Source organism: Ranitomeya imitator, chromosome 2 (genome assembly GCF_032444005.1).
Source record: "Ranitomeya imitator isolate aRanImi1 chromosome 2, aRanImi1.pri, whole genome shotgun sequence".
Taxonomy (NCBI): Eukaryota; Metazoa; Chordata; class Amphibia; order Anura; family Dendrobatidae; genus Ranitomeya; species Ranitomeya imitator.
Window position 1 is genome coordinate 449989725 of NC_091283.1, and position 19777 is coordinate 450009501.

At 41.4% G+C, this 19777-nt stretch overlaps 1 protein-coding gene and 1 long non-coding RNA gene across 6 annotated transcripts in view; one reads left to right on the forward strand and one right to left on the reverse strand.

The window, feature by feature from the left end:
• TPD52L2 (TPD52 like 2) overlaps positions 1 to 14171 on the forward strand; it is a 56332-nt gene extending 42161 nt beyond the window's left edge. For 3 of the 5 annotated variants that reach the window (XM_069751077.1, XM_069751079.1, XM_069751078.1), the window contains 4 exons: positions 8111 to 8137; positions 9540 to 9581; positions 10275 to 10323; positions 10733 to 14171. In XM_069751077.1, coding sequence (XP_069607178.1) covers positions 8111 to 8137; positions 9540 to 9581; positions 10275 to 10323; positions 10733 to 10813 — 199 coding nt within the window. In that variant the 3' untranslated portion in view covers positions 10814 to 14171. The remainder of the gene's footprint in view (positions 1 to 8110; positions 8138 to 9539; positions 9582 to 10274; positions 10324 to 10732) is intronic. The other 2 variants (XM_069751080.1, XM_069751081.1) reach the window with 1 other exon arrangement.
• The window catches only part of LOC138664408 (uncharacterized), a 79903-nt gene that overhangs the window by 8027 nt on the left and 52099 nt on the right, over positions 1 to 19777 (reverse strand). The window lies entirely within an intron of this gene.

Sequence of the window (19777 nt, forward strand, 5' to 3'; positions counted from 1 at the left end):
CCGCAATTCATCTGGAAGGGTCTCAGAATGAGATGGCAGATTACCTGAGCAGATGTCGGGTGTGCCCAACCGAGTGGGAGCTGAACCAGGATATCTTCCAGGAGTTATGTCGTCGTTGGGGAACCCCCAAGATAGACCTGTTTGCAAACAGAAGAAACTCGAAGGTCTCAAAATTCTTCTCTCTGAACCCTTTAGATCTTGCAGACGGGATAGATGCCCTGAGCCAAAGGTGGGTGGAACCTCTCTCATATGCGTTTCCACACCTGGCGCTGATCCCGTAAGTGCTACGGAAGATCGAGGACCGAGCAAAGGTCATTTTGGTCTTCCCGTCGTGGTCAAGAAGGAGCTGGTTTCCTCTGCTAGGGGCCTTGCCGATCGACAACCCAATCGAGCTTCCCCTTCGGGAGGATGTCATTCACCAGGGTCTGATTTACCACCCAAACCCAGGGGAACTCAATCTTTCAGCCTAGATCCTGAAAGGGACATCTTGAAGGCTAAAGGCTTATCAGATCAGGTCATAGCCACTATCTAGGCCAGTAGAAAACCAGTCACATCGGCAATTTACCTAAAAATTTGGAAATGATTCTGTCTGGAGGGTGGCAGGTCTGACATTGTGGCAGATACCCTGGACATACCTAGAATCTTAAACTTCCTTCAGGCAGGGTTCAACAAGGGCCTTAGACCAAGCACCTTGAAGGTGCAGGTCTCAGCATTAAGCTCTTTCTTTGACTATCCTCTAGCATCTTACCCATGGATAGTAAGGTTCATTCGAGCTACTCAGAGGCTGCGCCCCACCATTAGGCAGTTGATTCCAACTTGGGACCTTAACCTGGTCCTCAGGTCCTTGTGTAAGGGATCATACGCTCTGGGCGAAAATATGCCTATATCAATTCGCACACGGAAAACTGTGTTCTTAGTATCGATCACCATGGCTAAGAGGGTGGGGGAGATCCAAGCCCTATGTACCAGAGACCCATATCTCCAGATCAGGGAGGATAGTTTAATCCTGAAATTAGATCCCTCATTCATGCCAAAGGTAGGCTCTGGAAAAAAAACGAAATCAGGAGATAGTGTTACCTTCCTTTTGTAACAATCCTTCCAACGCGAAGGAGAAAGCTCTTCACTCTCTGGATGTCAGGCAGGCGTTTTTAGATTATCTAGAGGCCACCAGTTCCTGGCGGGTGGATCCAAACCTGTTTATTCTTTTCGGGGGAAATAATAAGGGTTTAAAGGCCTCTAAAGCCTCAATCGCAGGTTGGATCACGACCGTAATCTCAGATGCTTACCAAGCTGAGGGGATTTCTCCTCCAGCAGGTCTATGTGCCCACTCTACACGTGGGATATCTATTTCCTGGGCCGAGAGTGCAGGAGCATCATTAGAGCAGATCTGTACGGCAGCAACATGGGCCAGTGATGACACTTTCTGCAAACACTATAAACTTGATGTACTGTCTGGTCAGCAGACCGCTTTTGGTAGGAAAGTTCTCCAGGCGGTAATCCCACCCTAGGGAGGTGCTTTAGTACTCTCCAGGGTGCTGTCAGGAGGGACATCCTGGAAACATTATTACCAGTAGGTCTAATGCTTATTTTCCAGGAGTCCATCCTGACAGCACTGGTAGTTCCCCCCTGGTTTGTTGATATGTCATATGATGTAATATGATTGTCATTAAAGTGTTATTTGCATTTTTCATGAGGTGGTTCTTGTTACAACACTGAGGAATTGGGGGTGGGACATGACCTTTAAACTCTCGTGTTTCCTGTCCCGACATGGAGGAGGAGGACGTCGTCCTCCAGGGTGCTGTCAGGATGGACTCCTGGAAACATAATTACCGGTAGGTCTAATGCCTATTTTCATAACCTTGGGTAACATAGTAACATAGTAACATAGTTAGTAAGGCCGAAAAAAGACATTTGTCCATCCAGTTCAGCCTATATTCCATCATAATAAATCCCCAGATCTACGTCCTTCTACAGAACCTAATAATTGTATGATACAATATTGTTCTGCTCCAGGAAGACATCCAGGCCTCTCTTGAACCCCTCGACTGAGTTCGCCATCACCACCTCCTCAGGCAAGCAATTCCAGATTCTCACTGCCCTAACAGTAAAGAATCCTCTTCTATGTTGGTGGAAAAACCTTCTCTCCTCCAGACGCAAAGAATGCCCCCTTGTGCCCGTCACCTTCCTTGGTATAAACAGATCCTCAGCGAGATATTTGTATTGTCCCCTTATATACTTATACATGGTTATTAGATCGCCCCTCAGTCGTCTTTTTTCTAGACTAAATAATCCTAATTTCGCTAATCTATCTGGGTATTGTAGTTCTCCCATCCCCTTTATTAATTTTGTTGCCCTCCTTTGTACTCTCTCTAGTTCCATTATATCCTTCCTGAGCACCGGTGCCCAAAACTGGACACAGTACTCCATGTGCGGTCTAACTAGGGATTTGTACAGAGGCAGTATAATGCTCTCATCATGTGTATCCAGACCTCTTTTAATGCACCCCATGATCCTGTTTGCCTTGGCAGCTGCTGCCTGGCACTGGCTGCTCCAGGTAAGTTTATCATTAACTAGGATCCCCAAGTCCTTCTCCCTGTCAGATTTACCCAGTGGTTTCCCGTTCAGTGTGTAATAGTGATATTGATTCCCTCTTCCCATGTGTATAACCTTACATTTATCATTGTTAAACCTCATCTGCCACCTTTCAGCCCAAGTTTCCAACTTATCCAGATCCATCTGTAGCAGAATACTATCTTCTCTTGTATTAACTGCTTTACATAGTTTTGTATCATCTGCAAATATCGATATTTTACTGTGTAAACCTTCTACCAGATCATTAATGAATATGTTGAAGAGAACAGGTCCCAATACTGACCCCTGCGGTACCCCACTGGTCACAGCGACCCAGTTAGAGACTATACCATTTATAACCACCCTCTGCTTTCTATCACTAAGCCAGTTACTAACCCATTTACACACATTTTCCCCCAGACCAAGCATTCTCATTTTGTGTACCAACCTCTTGTGCGGCACGGTATCAAACGCTTTGGAAAAATCGAGATATACCACGTCCAATGACTCACCGTGGTCCAGCCTATAGCTTACCTCTTCATAAAAACTGATTAGATTGGTTTGACAGGAGCGATTTCTCATAAACCCATGCTGATATGGAGTTAAACAGTTATTCTCATTGAGATAATCCAGAATAACATCCCTCAGAAACCCTTCAAATATTTTACCAACAATAGAGGTTAGACTTACTGGCCTATAATTTCCAGGTTCACTTTTAGAGCCCTTTTTGAATATTGGCACCACATTTGCTATGCGCCAGTCCTGCGGAACAGACCCTGTCGCTATAGAGTCACTAAAAATAAGAAATAATGGTTTATCTATTACATTACTTAGTTCTCTTAGTACTCGTGGGTGTATGCCATCCGGACCCGGAGATTTATCTATTTTAATCTTATTTAGCCGGTTTCGCACCTCTTCTTGGGTTAGATTGGTGACCCTTAATATAGGGTTTTCATTGTTTCTTGGGATTTCACCTAGCATTTCATTTTCCACCGTGAATACCGTGGAGAAGAAGGTGTTTAATATGTTAGCTTTTTCCTCGTCATCTACAACCATTCTTTCCTCACTATTTTTTAAGGGGCCTACATTTTCAGTTTTTATTCTTTTACTATTGATATAGTTGAAGAACAGTTTGGGATTAGTTTTACTCTCCTTAGCAATGTGCTTCTCTGTTTCCTTTTTGGCAGCTTTAATTAGTTTTTTAGATAAAGTATTTTTCTCCCTATAGTTTTTTAGAGCTTCAATGGTGCCATCCTGCTTTAGTAGTGCAAATGCTTTCTTTTTACTGTTAATTGCCTGTCTTACTTCTTTGTTTAGCCACATTGGGTTTTTCCTATTTCTAGTCCTTTTATTCCCACAAGGTATAAACCGCTTACACTGCCTATTTAGGATGTTCTTAAACATTTCCCATTTATTATCTGTATTCTCATTTCTGAGGATATTGTCCCAGTCTACCAGATTAAGGGCATCTCTAAGCTGTTCAAACTTTGCCTTCCTAAAGTTCAATGTTTTTGTGACTCCCTGACAAGTCCCCCTAGTGAAAGACAGGTGAAACTGCACAATATTGTGGTCGCTATTTCCTAAATGCCCAACCACCTGCAGATTTGTTATTCTGTCAGGTCTATTAGATAGTATAAATATAATGCAATATGTTGAGACATTTACTTTGCTGTGATTTAACAAAAAAAAACAAAAAACACCTTTTCACTCTTTCTTAATCGAATGTCTGTTTCCCTGCTGACACACTCCAGCCTGGTTATGGCTAGAGCAGCTTTTATGCCTCTGGAGATGATCGGAGGGTAAGAGTTTGTGTGCCTTGAGTTGCTCCTACTCCTCTGAATCAGCTACTTACCTTCCTATACATTCTGTATTCATCACTGTAAGATCCAAAAATCTGCAGTCTGCATTTACATAAAATAAAAGGATTTTGTGAAAATTAAATGTCTGATCTGATGGTCTACCCACAGGAACACAATTTGGGGGGCTAATTGAAAGCTGCCTATAAAAACTAGATTATTTGATTGAATGTAAAGGTCATGGGTTGCTCAATGTACATAAGCACTTTTGCAGCCAATTTGTTAAGCTCCACTACATTTAAATGAAATACTAATTTGATTGAAGTCATTGGCTCCTATGCAGACATATGTCTCCATTGTTACAGACTACAAACAAGCTTTCTATGGTCAAATTTGTAACTCCTTTCAATTGTCTTCCTTTTCTCCTGAATAAGGCTGGCCACATGCAAGAGCTTTCGACTGAATGTTCATGCGGCTGCCAGCTTTCTCTTCTCATTCCCTCATACACATGCAATTGTCTGAGCACTTGCTTTCAGTGGGGAAAGAGAAGAAAGCCAATGCCATACACCTCTGGCAGCAGCTTGTCTTCCTTGAAAAGAAAATTATTGGGATGGTAACTTCAATTGCCCAATGCCCAAAGTTTATCTCCTCAAAGTTATCATGTCTCGCTTAAAGGGAATGTTGTGCAATTCATACTGCCAAAACCGTGAGCAGCATGCATTGCAGGATTGCAGCCTATAGATTCTCTGAAACGCCACAGCATTTCTGATGTTTTGCACACACATCCGTAGAAGAGACTAGTTCGGCTCGACCCACCCATGTCTTTCCGTCTCCACTCTGGGTGATTGACAAGTCTCTCTACGTAAGGAACAAAAATGTTACTGCATTTTTGTAGGGTGCTTAGATAGAATTTCACTCCATATATACAACATGAAAAAGGATTCGGCACTCACAAATTTGAAAAGAAGAAAACAAGTTTTATCTGAACTCCAAACCAGATAATGTAACATTTCGGTCTGTAACCTAGACCTTCATCAGACAAGGGTTTTCATAAAGAAATAAAAATAAAAATTTAAATATGTCAAGATAATCACAGGCCATGAAGGTCATGCAGAAAAACACGCTGTGATCTTTGTATTGAACAGCTCTGTTGTCACCGATCGTCCAGACAATTACACGATTGGCTGACTATTAACGTAGGAGGCCGCAGGCTGTCACCACTAAAAGGCTGGTTATTGGGGAAACTAGCAATGAGTGTATGGTGTATACACCTCGGATTCAAACGTGTGTAATATGTATATACCCCATATGATCACTGCTAACTCCACGATAACCCCAGACTACTCGCTGCCACCACCAGTCGTGTTTCATACAGGCTGACTGGAGGCCTGGCAGGTAGCGTATAGATTTCAGGGGTGTGGTTTACAGAACAAAAGGAACAGAACTACTAAATTTTATATTTAATTCAAAGTGAGGAAGTGTTATTTGTAAAATCTTTTCTATATTTTTCATAGAGACAAAACAATACAACATATACAGTTGTAGAAAATGAAAGGGATTAACAAAAGAACTTGCTACACTGATTACATAGACGATTCAGTTTAGCCGAAGGAGAGCGCTTCGCTTTGGACCATTCAGTAAACTGGATTCATGCGTACACAATGTGCATATCTCTACTTGAACGCAGATCATAATTCAGCTTGATCTTTTATTGGCACCTGAGTTACACCCACACAGCTCCCCCCGTGATGACCTCACGCAGGCTGGGTTGTGGACTGTCCTCAGCCCTTCAGGATTTTATGAAAATCCCAACTTATGCAATAATGCCACTCCGGATGACCGCGGAAGTATGAGAATGCCGCCATAATATTGATTAGGATTTTACGGTTAGCCAGACGCCAACCATGACATGGCTGGGGTCAGTGATTTGGCCATTATGGGGCTTATAGACAGTGGCTACAGCTATGAGAAAACATTCATGTTCTTCCACTCTTAGCCCTAAGGCCGAAAATGTATGTCCCGTTACTATCAGATCCATACAAACTTGTATATTCCATATTTTCGTTCAGACACATCTGCCAAAGATGCAGTATTTCCCTTACAGGGACAAAAACCATATAGTGTAAATGTAGAACACATCCTTTTGAAGCGACAATGTATTTCTTGGGGACAGAAGGGTTCTTCCACTTCTGTTTCTATGCGTAATCACATGTACGCTATTGTTTCCCAAAAAGACCTTTTGTCTAATTACCTGTCCATTCTTAAGCTCAGTCTTCCTCACAAAAGGCATGTTGCTTCAGTCACGTGAGCTTCATAAGGACTTTTTGCATTTTAGCTAAAACTACTCACTCCACCATATGTTAACTGTGTGCTACTATAATCAGAAGAGGTTAGTGGATGGTAAGCTCTTGGTTCCTTACTGCTAAACCGTGTGAGGTATACGCATTAATCCTCTCGCTTCACAAAGGGCGACCTACATGTTACAGTGTACATGTACAGTCTATTCAAGGAGACTCTCACTGTCAGCCTTCTCAATGGAAATTTGCATGGGGGGGGGGGGAGGGGGAGTGCAGTAGTCATAGATTTTTCATATTTATGACACAATAAAATATGTATATGCAACAAAAGGGGAAAAAAACATTAAATACATGCAAGGCCAGACTTACTATGTTTAATTGTAACTGCAATGTGTATAGCGCAAAAGGTATTTTATGCCACAAGGCAAATTCAAAGAGCATAATAGATTACAGTCCCTTAAGGACCAAAAAAGGCGTAATCAGACATAAAAAAAATGTACTAAGAAATGAAAGCATATTGTGATATCCAAAGAGTAGTATCTAAAAGCGGACACCAGGGGGAGGGAAAAAAATAAGAAGATTCTAAATAAACAAAATAGAATGAACCCAAAGTCCCTTAGAATGGAAGTGAAAAAAATAATGAAAAACAAATATTTACTATAAGTTTACAAATTTGGTGACCACTAAAGGGAACAACATAAAAATTGATCGGCATAAAGAAAAGACAAGGCTTACTGGTTTGCCATCTAGAAACACCCATATACACAAGAGGGAGAGACCTTTTGATCACCTACAGATAGCAGGCTAGGGGTGACTCTTCTCTGACTGTGGTCCATAACTGGATCTTCAAAGTATATTTTGTCTGAAAGGCCAAAGTATTTCGGGGATAGTATACATCTCTGAAACCCTGAAGTTGAGCTGCGATTCATGGGGTTCATGGTTTGGGCAGCATGAGATGCCTGATGGATTCCCTTTTGCGGAGGACAGGCTAACCATCTGTGTATGATTTAATGCTGTCTGCTATTTGGGCAGTATGAATCGCCTTATAAGTTCCCTTTAAATTGACAAGTTTGGCCGACTTTCGTCTACTGTTTGGTGTAATTAACGGGAAACTGCAGGAGTAGACTACTGAAAAGGTTTGTTGGTATACTGTAAACTCCTAAACACATGGCTCTGCTTAGAAACATGACAATTTTTAAGCAATGTGCAATAGAGCAATGAAAAACAATTTCATACTTTTTTAGAAGTGGTGTAATAGGTGACCCAATTCCTATCTCCTTTATGGCAAACGGTAGCATAATGTTGGGCCCCTCTCACTGGTTTTGAATGTTCTGATAAACATAGACCTGTCGTTGTGTATTTAGTTTTTTTTTTTTTTATTGTCTTGGTGATTAATTTGGGGATACTGTGTTTCTGATTTTTGTCTGCACCTCCATTCCCTCCTAGGGCTCTCCCTTTCTCTCAGTCTTTTAGGTAAGAGGACCTGGCCTCTGTTCTGTGTTGTCCATTACACATAAATGGGGTGAATAGTCCTTGTACAGGGTGGGCCATTTATATGGATACACCTGGGTGGGCCATATACATGGATACACCTAAATAAAATGGGAATGGTTGGTGATATCAACTTCCTGTTTGTGGCACATTAGTATATGGGAGGGGGAAAACTTTTCAAGATGGGTGGTGACCATGGCGTCCATTTTGAAGTTGGCCATTTTTGAATGCAATTTTATAAATGGCCCACCCTGTATAATCAGAAGTTATTAATACACAAACCCAAAGTATTCTGTTGCCATTGTCAGCCAGTTTAGGGGTATTTTTTCAAGGAAATGGCAAGAAAATGATTGAATTAATAACATTATACAGTAATATATGGTGTTGCAAGCAACATTTCCTCCATTATATAAGCATTGACCTTCCATGATGGAAGTAAATATTCATATATTGTCTGTTTTGCCGGTATTAGCAGTGCATTAAAATTTACCAGAATAAGTGAGCACTATTATTCATAAGCATTTATATTGTCCCTTTCCTGCAAATAAAATAAGCTTATGCAGTTTAATATCTGAAGCAGCGTTCCACTCGTGATATAAAATTTCCACAAAAAATTCTCATACTTGCGATTCTTAAATATATGATGCATCAGCATTTTTTCCCCTGTTTTACATTATTCAGTAATCCTTATAGATGCATGTCATGCACTATTCTGTCCCTGTGCGCTGTTGATTATCTCATTTTGTGGTTTATATGTATAGAATAGTTTCTGTATAGTCTGTCACTGTCCCTTTTGCTGGTACTTTGGTGGAGGCGATTTGTGTTTTGTGTTGAATTCTGATGTATGCAACAAGCAGCCAGACCAAACAAACAAAATTGTATTGCACGAAGGGCACAATGAAAGATACTCTATGAATTTGAGTTCAAGTAATTTTCCTCTGTTATCTCATGTAAGAGTGGGGAGGGGATGACTATTGAGTTTCTCAAATGGAAGAGTGACCGGACCGTGTAGAAACCCCCTATCCCCGTAATCCCTACTTTGCCTCATATCTCCATGCTCTGATCTCCACAAAGATCCTTTTGGGAGGATGATATTAGAGCTAATATCTTAATATCACACACAACTCTCCCTATTACTTACCAATACTTTTTATTACTAGTGCCGCTGCTTATATTCTAAGCATTTACTGCGATAAAAGGCAAATTAATTTGGGTAGCTCGAACACTAGTGAACTCGGATTGCGCCCTATCATGGGATGATTTTGGATATTTCAAGCAAACACTGGCGATTACTGACTGCTTGGTTGCTGTCCACGTATGTGCTGTCCTATAGTCACCTCTATTCGCTAACTCTGATTTCTGCTCCCACATGCCTTCCGAGTAGCAGTTATTCAATCCGCCACTCCATAAGCATGCCGGCAATGAGGTAATGTATAACCACAGGGTTCGGGCTGTAATTGCATGTTCTAAATGTTTCAGGGTAATTTAAGTCGGCATTTCTTAAAGCCTATGCTTTGCACACATTACGGAAAATACTGTGTGTGTGTTTTTATTTTGTCTGTGTGTTAGGGCATATAAAAAAATAATTGTGGACTATACCAATAAGATGCACTGCTGACATTGTAATGTGTAGAAAAGTATCTACCTAGTTTCGATAAGCCCCACCATAATTTTATTGGCTGTGTAGATGCATGATGAGGGTGTGCAAAAAAAACAGAATTGGGGTGTTTTCAATGCTCTGTTGTAGGTGTCCAGAAAGGTTTTGGTGTATATGTCAAACATATCCTTAAAGTTCTATTCATCCAAACAATGTCAATAGTTTTGTTTTGGTATCCATTGGTTTGGTATATTTTGACACCGATTTTATTGAAGATGTATAGAACCGCATAGTATGCTGCACTTTTCCGAACAGATGCTTGAAGCAGTGAGCATTGTATACCATTGTGTAACTATATGTTTCACATGTCAATGGAATCCGTCCTATTTAAATAGACAGTAACCTGCATTGGTAAAAGCATGTATTTTTGTTTGAAAATTTGTATATAAAACCGATATCACAATGTTCTTCATGCTTAACATTAATGCCTATACTGACCTTATTTTCTTCTATCTTCTGTAGAAACTCAGCCACCTTTAAATCCTTTGAAGAACGTGTTGTGAATCTAAAGGTAAGGGAATAAATGCCTCATCCCCATGTACAGCTTGTTCTGGTAAAGTAGCCACAAAATAATTGGGGTGTGTATGATGCATGTTGTAAAATATTACACTAAAACATTGTATGAACTCTCTAAATGGTTTTGTTTCAAATTCAACCTCTTAATTTGACTAAATCAATAGCAATCTGTCACCAGAACCGTTTTTCATTTTAGACAAGAACTGTTATAGCCATACTGAACTAGATTGCACTATGGTGACCACTAAAGAGCCTTCCGAAGAACCAACAGTGGGACTGTAAAATAGTGTCGAAGTGCATTTCATCATGGAGGCGTGATCAATACTTCCTCACAATTTTTTAGGAGGATTGTACTTTGTGCTATTATGTAATAATGTTTTTCTTTTTTCTTTCTTTCTTTCCAGCCCAGGGGATCTACAGACGGAGAAAATGGCAGTCAGAATCTGCACTCTCCAGACAAACCACAAGATTCTTCTCCATTCTAGATCATATTTGTCATGTCACCTTCAATTTCTGTTTACCCGTTTTGTCCTGTAGCAACCTCATCATCTCAAAGCCCTAAGGGCTGCCAGCAAACAAAAATAACACTAACCTTTGCCCCTGAAATTGGGTGATTCTGTATGAAAATTTGAATATTCCCCTACCTTTTCCTTTAGAACTGGATTTTCTATGTTGAATTATACCTGAAGCAATATAGCGTTTCAAAATGGTTTTTCCTGCATAGAGGAGAACCTTTAGCTAAAAATGGCATTGATTGAAAAAAACAAAAAGTGTGCTAATGAATGTATTGCTATCCATTTAGACCTTTTATTATGCAACCAATTTTATTCAAAGTGTATAGATCAATAACATGTCCGTTTCCCCAAGGATGAGTGTACCACACTTTTTAACATTCACAAAACTGAACTGTATAATTCTATGCACGGCCTATAGGTAGTGCTAGTCCATTTTACCTTTTAGCTGATCAGTACCAACGCCATATATACTGTACTTAGAGGGTGTGACAGATTTAGTACAGCCCTATCCCTCTAACTTGATCAGCTTTTGTTTATTGGGTTATATATTTTTTACTTTCATGGTCATCTGAAGTGATCTAGAAATGTTTTGTGTAGTTGATCCTAAGAGTTAATTCCTGGAACTTTGCAATGAAATGTAAGGAAGGGTTGGTGTGTTTTTCTTATTTGAAGAGGTTGACTTTTTTTTTTTCTTTCTTTTTGGTATAGGGAGCCAACAGAGTTAGAGGATTTTTTTTTAAATCTCCTCAAAGCCAGTTCCAAAAGGGGTAACTCGTGAGAGGACAGACGGACTGCCTCACATGACACATACCTTTTAAAGAGAACCTATCTTCATTAAATTGCAATCCAATCTGCAGGCATCCTATTGTAGAATAGGGGGAGCTGAGAATATTTTCTTACAAAATTATGTATCAATCTAAAGTGTAACCTGGGTTGTAGTAATGTAATTCTGTTTTTGTTTTTAGTCCAGTAGGTGGTCCTATCAGTGACTGACAGCTTTCTTTGTATACAGAAATAACTGTCAATCACTGATGGGACTGCCCACTGGATCAAAAATAAGAGGTTTAAATGATTAAACCACAAGTTATCCTGAATATTTTCACACCAAACTATAAATCGATCTACTCTGCTCTGACATAATTCCTTCAGATAGGACCACATTTTTTGGTGACGTGTTCCCTTTAAGAAAGTCCTTAACACAGTCTTAAACTGTGTAAAACTACAACTGATTGTTGTTTTTTTTTTTCTCCTTTCGTAACTACAGAAAAAAAAAAATAAATGCGTCACAGCTGTAAAATGTGAATACATCCTTAAAGGCTTGAATGCCATTGACCCAATTAAGGCATCCTTTGCTTTTGGTTAGTTATCATTTCATATACCTCTGTTGAATAAAATCACAGTATGCCTCTAGAAGTCTGCCTCTCAGATCTGATATATATATATATATATATATATATATCTCTTGTCATCAAGCCCCTACAGTAGTCAACCACCAATGTAATTGCACCATAATTTTGATAATACTTTTGTTTGTAGAATTTGAACACTATGGGAGAGGGGGTACAGATAGAGATTCAACATACAGCTCTTCAGTTACTGCCAGGCCTTATTGTAAGACCTGGCAATCGCGGTCTTGAAATTATATGATGACATATTGATATTAATGCTGCAGATATCTTGCGTACTCTACAGAATATTACTATTCCTCCTTGTTTTTATTTTGGTGTGATTCACCTGCTGTTTTTTTGGGGCTCGAGTTTACAATGCTTTCTGCACTTAACAGCTGGACACTCTAAGAATGTCTTGTGTCTATGCAGGAAAATAAGTGAATGCAGAATACTTGCAACTGCTTTCAAAAGGTCTGTCACCTCTCTGATACTTGAAACTGCTCTGCTGCAAATGCCCTCGGCTGCCCGAGTGGAGAAATGCAAAGAAAAAAAAAATATATATATAAAAAAAAATAAAGTGCATACATAAAATTATATACCATCCTAGCATTTTCTGTGGGCCATATTAACGATTGCTTGTGCGATGTACATGCTTGATGTATCACTTCATTGTATTTTTTTTTTTTGCTAATAAAGGGCATATTTAACTGTTGACTGTAAACAGCAGAGATGGGGTCTGTCCACAGAGCCTGCAGTGTGTCAGAGGAAAACTTGAGGAGGATTTTATGATTCATAGGAATCATAGACTGCCATGTAAAAACCATTGTGATTTTTTTTTTTATGTAGACTTACCTATGTCTGGAATGGTGCAGCAGACTAGGCTGTGCCATACAGCTGAAATAAAGGTTTACTGACATATGGCCAAAAGGATACATTTTTGGCTTCCATCAAGTAAATGGGGCCCATTTGATGTATGTCAGTGGAGTTTTCTTGACATCCACAGCATCCAGTGTGAATTCAAAGTTAGTAATGTCGTCATTTCACAAGGAGATGCAGAGATGAGGTTTTTTTTGTACCTCATTCCACAGTAATGTCATGAACTCCTAAAAATTAATTTGTGATCATTGCATCTACTAGTTAGGTGACAGATATAGGTTCAAGAAACAAGCCAAAACGTGGTGTTTGTATTTTAAGTCTGAGGCAATGTAACTTACCAACGAAAACTGGCTTAGGGGAAGGTCACGAGAAAGGATGGCCGTAAGATATGTTGTGTGCACAAGTGTCGTGTCATTGTAGTAAGTACTGTAGTTAGGAGTCACACATATTAAGTACAAGTATGTGAATGCTATATTTGGACATTTCTCGCCAACTCAAGAGGCAGAGGCAGTTTTTTTTGAAGACCCAAATACAATGTCTGTTTCTAATGCGCATAGGTGATTGTGCATGTTGAATAGGAAGTGATCATGTCATCCTATTTGTGAGAAAACATTTGTTTAGAGAAATGTAAGACTGCAGCAACAAACGACAGTCACTATTGCTTAAGGCAGAAAGTGTAACTTGACAAACCTGGAATATTTATGCCTCTGCTCACATCCTGTTCATTTGTTGTCTGCTTTGTTGTATGTACCGTAATCATGTCATTGTTTCCAATTTATCACTGTGACACATATAACCAAAGCATTGAAATTGTGCGAATACCTGCAAACTCCTGATTTATCCACTAGGGGGCTACCTCCTATCCCACCGCAGCACTGATGGAGGGGGTGAGTTGGCGTTTAACATTTTAGTCGGAGGGGTGCAACCTATAGACTTAACTGCTGCGGGCCTTATGTTCTTCATACTCATCGCACTGCAAAAGGGGAGAATCCAGGGATTTTCTGTTCTTTCCCTATATCAACAGTGGATGCAGAGCTATGTCAATAAAATATTTACTAGTAGAATCAGTGTGTCCTGTCTTTCTTGTGCATATTTATGTATTTGTAATTGAATAGCTAATTTTATGGAAACAAATGTGTTTATTGACCTCTCTGTAAATGCTGTATATTGATGCTTTGAGAGGTTTATCTCTCTTTCTGTAATAGGATCTAATGCCATGTTTGGTATAAAATATATAGCCATCAGATGGACTTCTTATACAGTCATGTGAAAGCCTTCCAACAAATGAGTCATCAGTGACTTCACACGCAATAAGGAAGTCCTGTTATCAGTCTTGAGTATAATATGTCTCTGTTGTCATGATACTTTTTTTAAATGTACCGTATGTTATTGCAGGTCCTGCAAAACCTAATAATCTGGTGCCTTATGGCATGTTTACGCCATTGTTTTTTTTGTTTTGTTTTTTTTTAATGCGAAGTCCACATCAGAAAACGACACTTCAAATCAGCTTGTAGAAAGCTTCCCATTCATTCCAACAAGAAAGCACAGTTGGATTTCTAGCAACTTTCCAGCAACTTGAGGGTCGCATTGTGAGAACATTTACTTTCATTGTGCTGCAAAGTCGAGAATTTTTAACCCTATTCAAAATGCAATTTTAGGACTGCCAGAGTTAACCAAATAAAATGCATTATCCTGAATAGGAAACAACTTGACTCAATGCAACTTCCTTTTCCACATCTTTCAAACATAAAATTTCTGGAGCTATATTATATGTAATCTAATGATCAAGGTTGTATTCTAACATTGTGCTTACTTTTTTTCCCCTGGAAAATGATTAAAACACCAATCATACTGAAAATCATTAAATAACTGCAATGTGTGAATACAGCTTAATGACACTTTCCCAAAAGAAACTACTTATTGCTTCAATACCAAGACGATTTTGATACCCTGATGTATTTTCGTGCGTTCTCCTTGTAGTGTTGGTGAACCTGACAACTGCCTGATCTATGGGAAGCATGTACAGTGGGAAAAATATTTATTTGATACACTGCTGATTTTTGCAAGTATTCCCACCTAAAAGAGTGGAGAGGTCAGTAATTTTTTTTTTGTAGGTACACTTCAACTGGGAGAGACCATCTTTAAAAAAAAAAAAAATCACATTGTATAATTTTTACATAATTCATTTGCATTTCATTGACTGAAATAAGTATTTGATACATTAGAAAAACAGCTTAATATTTGATACAGAAGCCTTTGTTTGCAATTAGAGGTCAGATGTTTCCTGTAGTTCTTGATTAAGTTAGCATACACACATACATGCAGGGATTTTGACCTACTTCTCCATACAGATCTTCTCCAGATTTTTCATGTTTTGGATTTGTTTTTGGGCAACATTGAATTTCAGCTCCCTCCAAAAATATTTTCAATGGGGTTCAGGTCTACAGACTGTCTAGGCCATTCCAGGTCCTTGAAATGTTTCTTAAGGATTCACTCCTTGTTTTCCCTGGCTCTGTGTTTCGGATCATTTTCCTGCTGGAAGACCCAGCCACGACCCATCTTCAATGCTCTTACTGAGAGAAGGAGGTTGTTGGCCAAAATCTTACAATTTATGACCCCAGCCATCCTCCCTTCAATACAGGGCAGTCATCCTGTCCACTTTGCAGAAAAGCAACCCCAAAGTATGTTTCCCACACCACACTTCACTGTTGGGATGGTGTTCTTGGGGTTGTGCTCCTTCTTCCTTCAAACACGGTGAGTGGAATTGATAAGGAAAAAAAAATCTATTTTGGTCTCATCTGACCACATTTTTTCCCATGCTGCCTCTGGATCATCCAGATGGTCGTTGGCGAATTTCAAACATGCCTGGACATGTGCTGTCATGAGCAGGGAGACCTTCCGTGCCCCACGTGATTTTTATCCATGACGGCGTAGTGTGTTACTAAGGCTATGTGCACACGTTGAGGATTAGGCCAGTAGCGTAGCTACCGAGGGGGCCATCGCCCCGGGCCCCGCGCTCTGAGGGGGCCCACCGGGAGCTACGCTACTGTAACTGCATCGGCGCGCAGTGCGCCGATGCAGTTACATTCTGCGGCAGAGCCGGGAGAATCGATCTCCCTGCTCTTCCGCTATGGGGCCCCTGGGCGGGGGGGAGGGGGTCCCGGTGCCAGCAGTGGGCCCCCCGCCTGTCATCGCATGGTGAGCTGTATCAGCATCTAGCCGATACAGCTCACCGCAGTGATGAGGGAAGGAGCGCTGCGCTCCTCCCATCATCCCCCACACCGTCTGACAGCGGGCACGATGACGTCACAGCCCAGCGCCCGCTGTGAGATGAGCAGGAAGCACCGCTGGAAGAGAGGTGAGTATTTGCTGTGTTTTTATGTGGGCTGCCTTATTCAACAGTATCTGCCTATAAGGGGGGGGGGGGGGTGGTGCCTCATATACAGTATCTGCTTATAGGGGGGGAGTGCTGCCTTATATACAGTATCTGCCTATAGGGGGGGAGTGCTGCCTTATATACAGTATCTGCCTATAGGGGGGAGTGATGCTGTATATACAGGATCTGCCTATAGGGGGGGAGTGCTGCCTTATATACAGGATCTGCCTATAGAGGGGGAGTGCTGCCTTATATACAGGATCCGCCTATAGGGGGGGACTGCTGCCTTATTCTACAGGATCTGCCTATGGGGGGTGCTTTAAACTACAGGGTCTGCCTATAGGGGTGCTGCCTTGTGCTATATTGAGGACTATCTGGCACATTATACTATATAGCGGTTATCTATGGGGCCATCATACAGTGTGGGGATTACAGTGTTGGAGCCATCAAACAGTTTGAAGGCTACTAATGGGTCAGTATACTGTGTGGGTGGTACTATACAGTTAGGGGGCATTATAGTGTGTATAGGGGAGCTGTACGGGGGGGGGAGACTCGGGACATTAAATTTAAAGTGGGCACTTATTGTAATAGGGGAACTCAGGTTACTGTGACTATCAAAGGGGCACACAGAGGGCATTATTACTTTCTTGGGGGCAAAATGTGGGCTCTGTTTTCTAGGGCACTTGCACCCGGCATTACTATATTATAGAGGGGTGCTTTAGAATTTAGAGGGTACAGAGAACGACAGAGTAGGTGCAGTAATAGGGTCACATACGGCAGCAGAGGCTCAGTATTAGGGTATCAGGTGGAGTAATAGGGACACATACGGCAGCAGCGGCTCAATATTGCGGTATCAGGTGCAGTAATAGGGACACATACGGCAGCAGCGGCTCAATATTGGGGTATCGGGTGTAGTAATAGGGACACATGTGGCACCAGCGGCTAAGTATTGGGGTATCAGGTGCAGTAATAGGGACACATACGGCAGCAGAGGCTCAGTATTGGGGTATCAGGGGAAGTAATAGGGAGATACATACGGCAGCAGCGGCTCAGTATTGGGGTATCAGCAGGATGAGGAGTTGTGCAGGTTGGGAATAGATGGTGATGGCTGGAATGTGAGAAGTGAAACGTGTGTTTGTTGTTCCCCCCCCCCCTGAGCCAAAACCCTCTGGATTAGGCTTATGAATTTCTGGTGCGGATACTGCCTCTCCTCGCAGAAAACGCACCTGCGGATTTGTCGCTTTTTTTGTGCGTTTTTGCTGCAGTTTTCTTGCGGATTTGCTGTGTTTTTTTAGCTCTGCGGTTTTTTATAATGGAATGGGTACAAAAATGCTGCAGATTCACAAAAAAGAAGTGACATGCTACTACTTTTAAACCGCAGTGGATTTTCCGCAAAGTGTGCACAGCATTTTTTTTCCTCATTGATTTACATTGTACTGTAAATCAATTGCAGATCTGCAGCGTTTCTGCACTGCAAAAAACGCTGCGGATCCGCAGAGAATCCGCAACGTGTGCACATACCGTAACAGTAATGTTTGAGTCAGTAGTCCCAGCTCTCTTCAAGTCATTGACCAGGTTCTCCTGTGTAGTTCTGGGCTGATACCTGACCTTTCTCAGAATCATTCTGAGGGTATGTGCACACGTTGCGGATTCTCTGCGGATCTGCAGCGTTTTTTGCGGTGCAGAAACGCAGATCCGCAATGGATTTACAGTACAATGTAAATCAATGAGAAAAAAAAAATGCTGTGCACACTTTGCGGAAAATCCGCTGTGGAAACGCTGCAGTTTAAAAGAAGTAGCATGTCACTACTTTGTGAATCTACAGCTTTTTTGTACTCATTCCATTATAGAAAACCACAGGGGTAAAAAACGCAGCAAATCCGCAAGAAAACAGCAGCAAAAACCTCTGCGGAACCGCACAAAAAACGCGACAAATCTGCAGGCGCGTTTTCTGCCAGGAGAGGCAGAATCCATACCAGAAATTCCTAAGCCTAATCCGCAACGTGTGCTCATAGCCTTACTCCATGAGGTGAGATCTTGCATGGATCCCTGGATCAAAGAAGATTGACAGACATCTTGTGTTTCTTACATTTTCTAATAATTGTGCTAACAGTTTTTGCCTTCTCACCAAGCTGCTTGCCTATTGTCCTGTAGCCCATCCAAGCCTTGTGCAGGTCTACAATTTTGTCCCTGGTGTCCTTAGACAGCTCTTTGGTCTTGGCCATGGTGGAGAGGTTGGGGTGTGATTGTGTGGACAGCTGTCTTTTATACAGGTAACAAGTTCAAGTTGCACAGGTAGACTGCAGAGTAGGAGGCTTTAAAGGAAAAACTAACAAGTATGTGAGACAGAATTCTTGCTGGTTGGTAGGTGGTTAAATACTTATTTCATGCAATAAAATGCAATTTAATTATTTAAAAATCATACAATGTGATTTTTTATTTTTAGATTGTCGCTCACAGTTGAGTTATACCTACGATAAAAATTACAGACCTCCCCATTCTTTGTAGGTGGAAAAACTGACAAAATTGGCAGTGTATCAAATACTTTCTTTTACGGTTTCACACGTCCATATAATTCCAGTACCGTATAAAATCGGTACTGGAGTTATCCGTGTCCGTGTGCTCACGTGGCACACCAGTGCGGCACACGTGTGCCGCCCGTGTGCCCACTGGGTACCACACGCACCGTGCAGGAGACAGCGCTAAAGTTTAGCGCTGTCCCCTGCATCGTGCTGAATCCGCGATTCATATCTTCCCTGCAGCAGCGTTTGCTGCATAGAAGATATGAATAATAGTGTTTAAAATAAAGATCTATGTGCCCCCTGCCCTCCCACCCCCTGTGCGCCCACCCGCTGTTCTGAAAATAATCACCCGCCTCCCTCGTTGGCTGTTGCTGCTTCCTGGTCTGGCCGCATCTTCTCCTGTATGCGGTCACGTGGGGCCGCCGTTACAGTAATGAATATGCGGCTCCACCCCTATGGGAGGTGGAGCCGCATATTCATTACTGTAAATGAGCGGCCCCATGTGACCGCATACAGGAGAAGATGCGGCCAGAACAGGAAGCAGCGACAGCCAACGAGGGAGGCGGATGAGTATTTTCAGAACAGCGGGGGGGGCACATAGATCTTTATTTTAAACACTATTATTCATATCTTCTATGCAGCAAACGCTGCTGCAGGGAAGATATGAATCGCGGATTCAGCACCAGTGGGGGGGACAGCACTTAATGTAGCGCTGTCTCCTGCACGGCACACGGACAATGTCCGTGTGTGGTACATGTTTTACACGGACCCA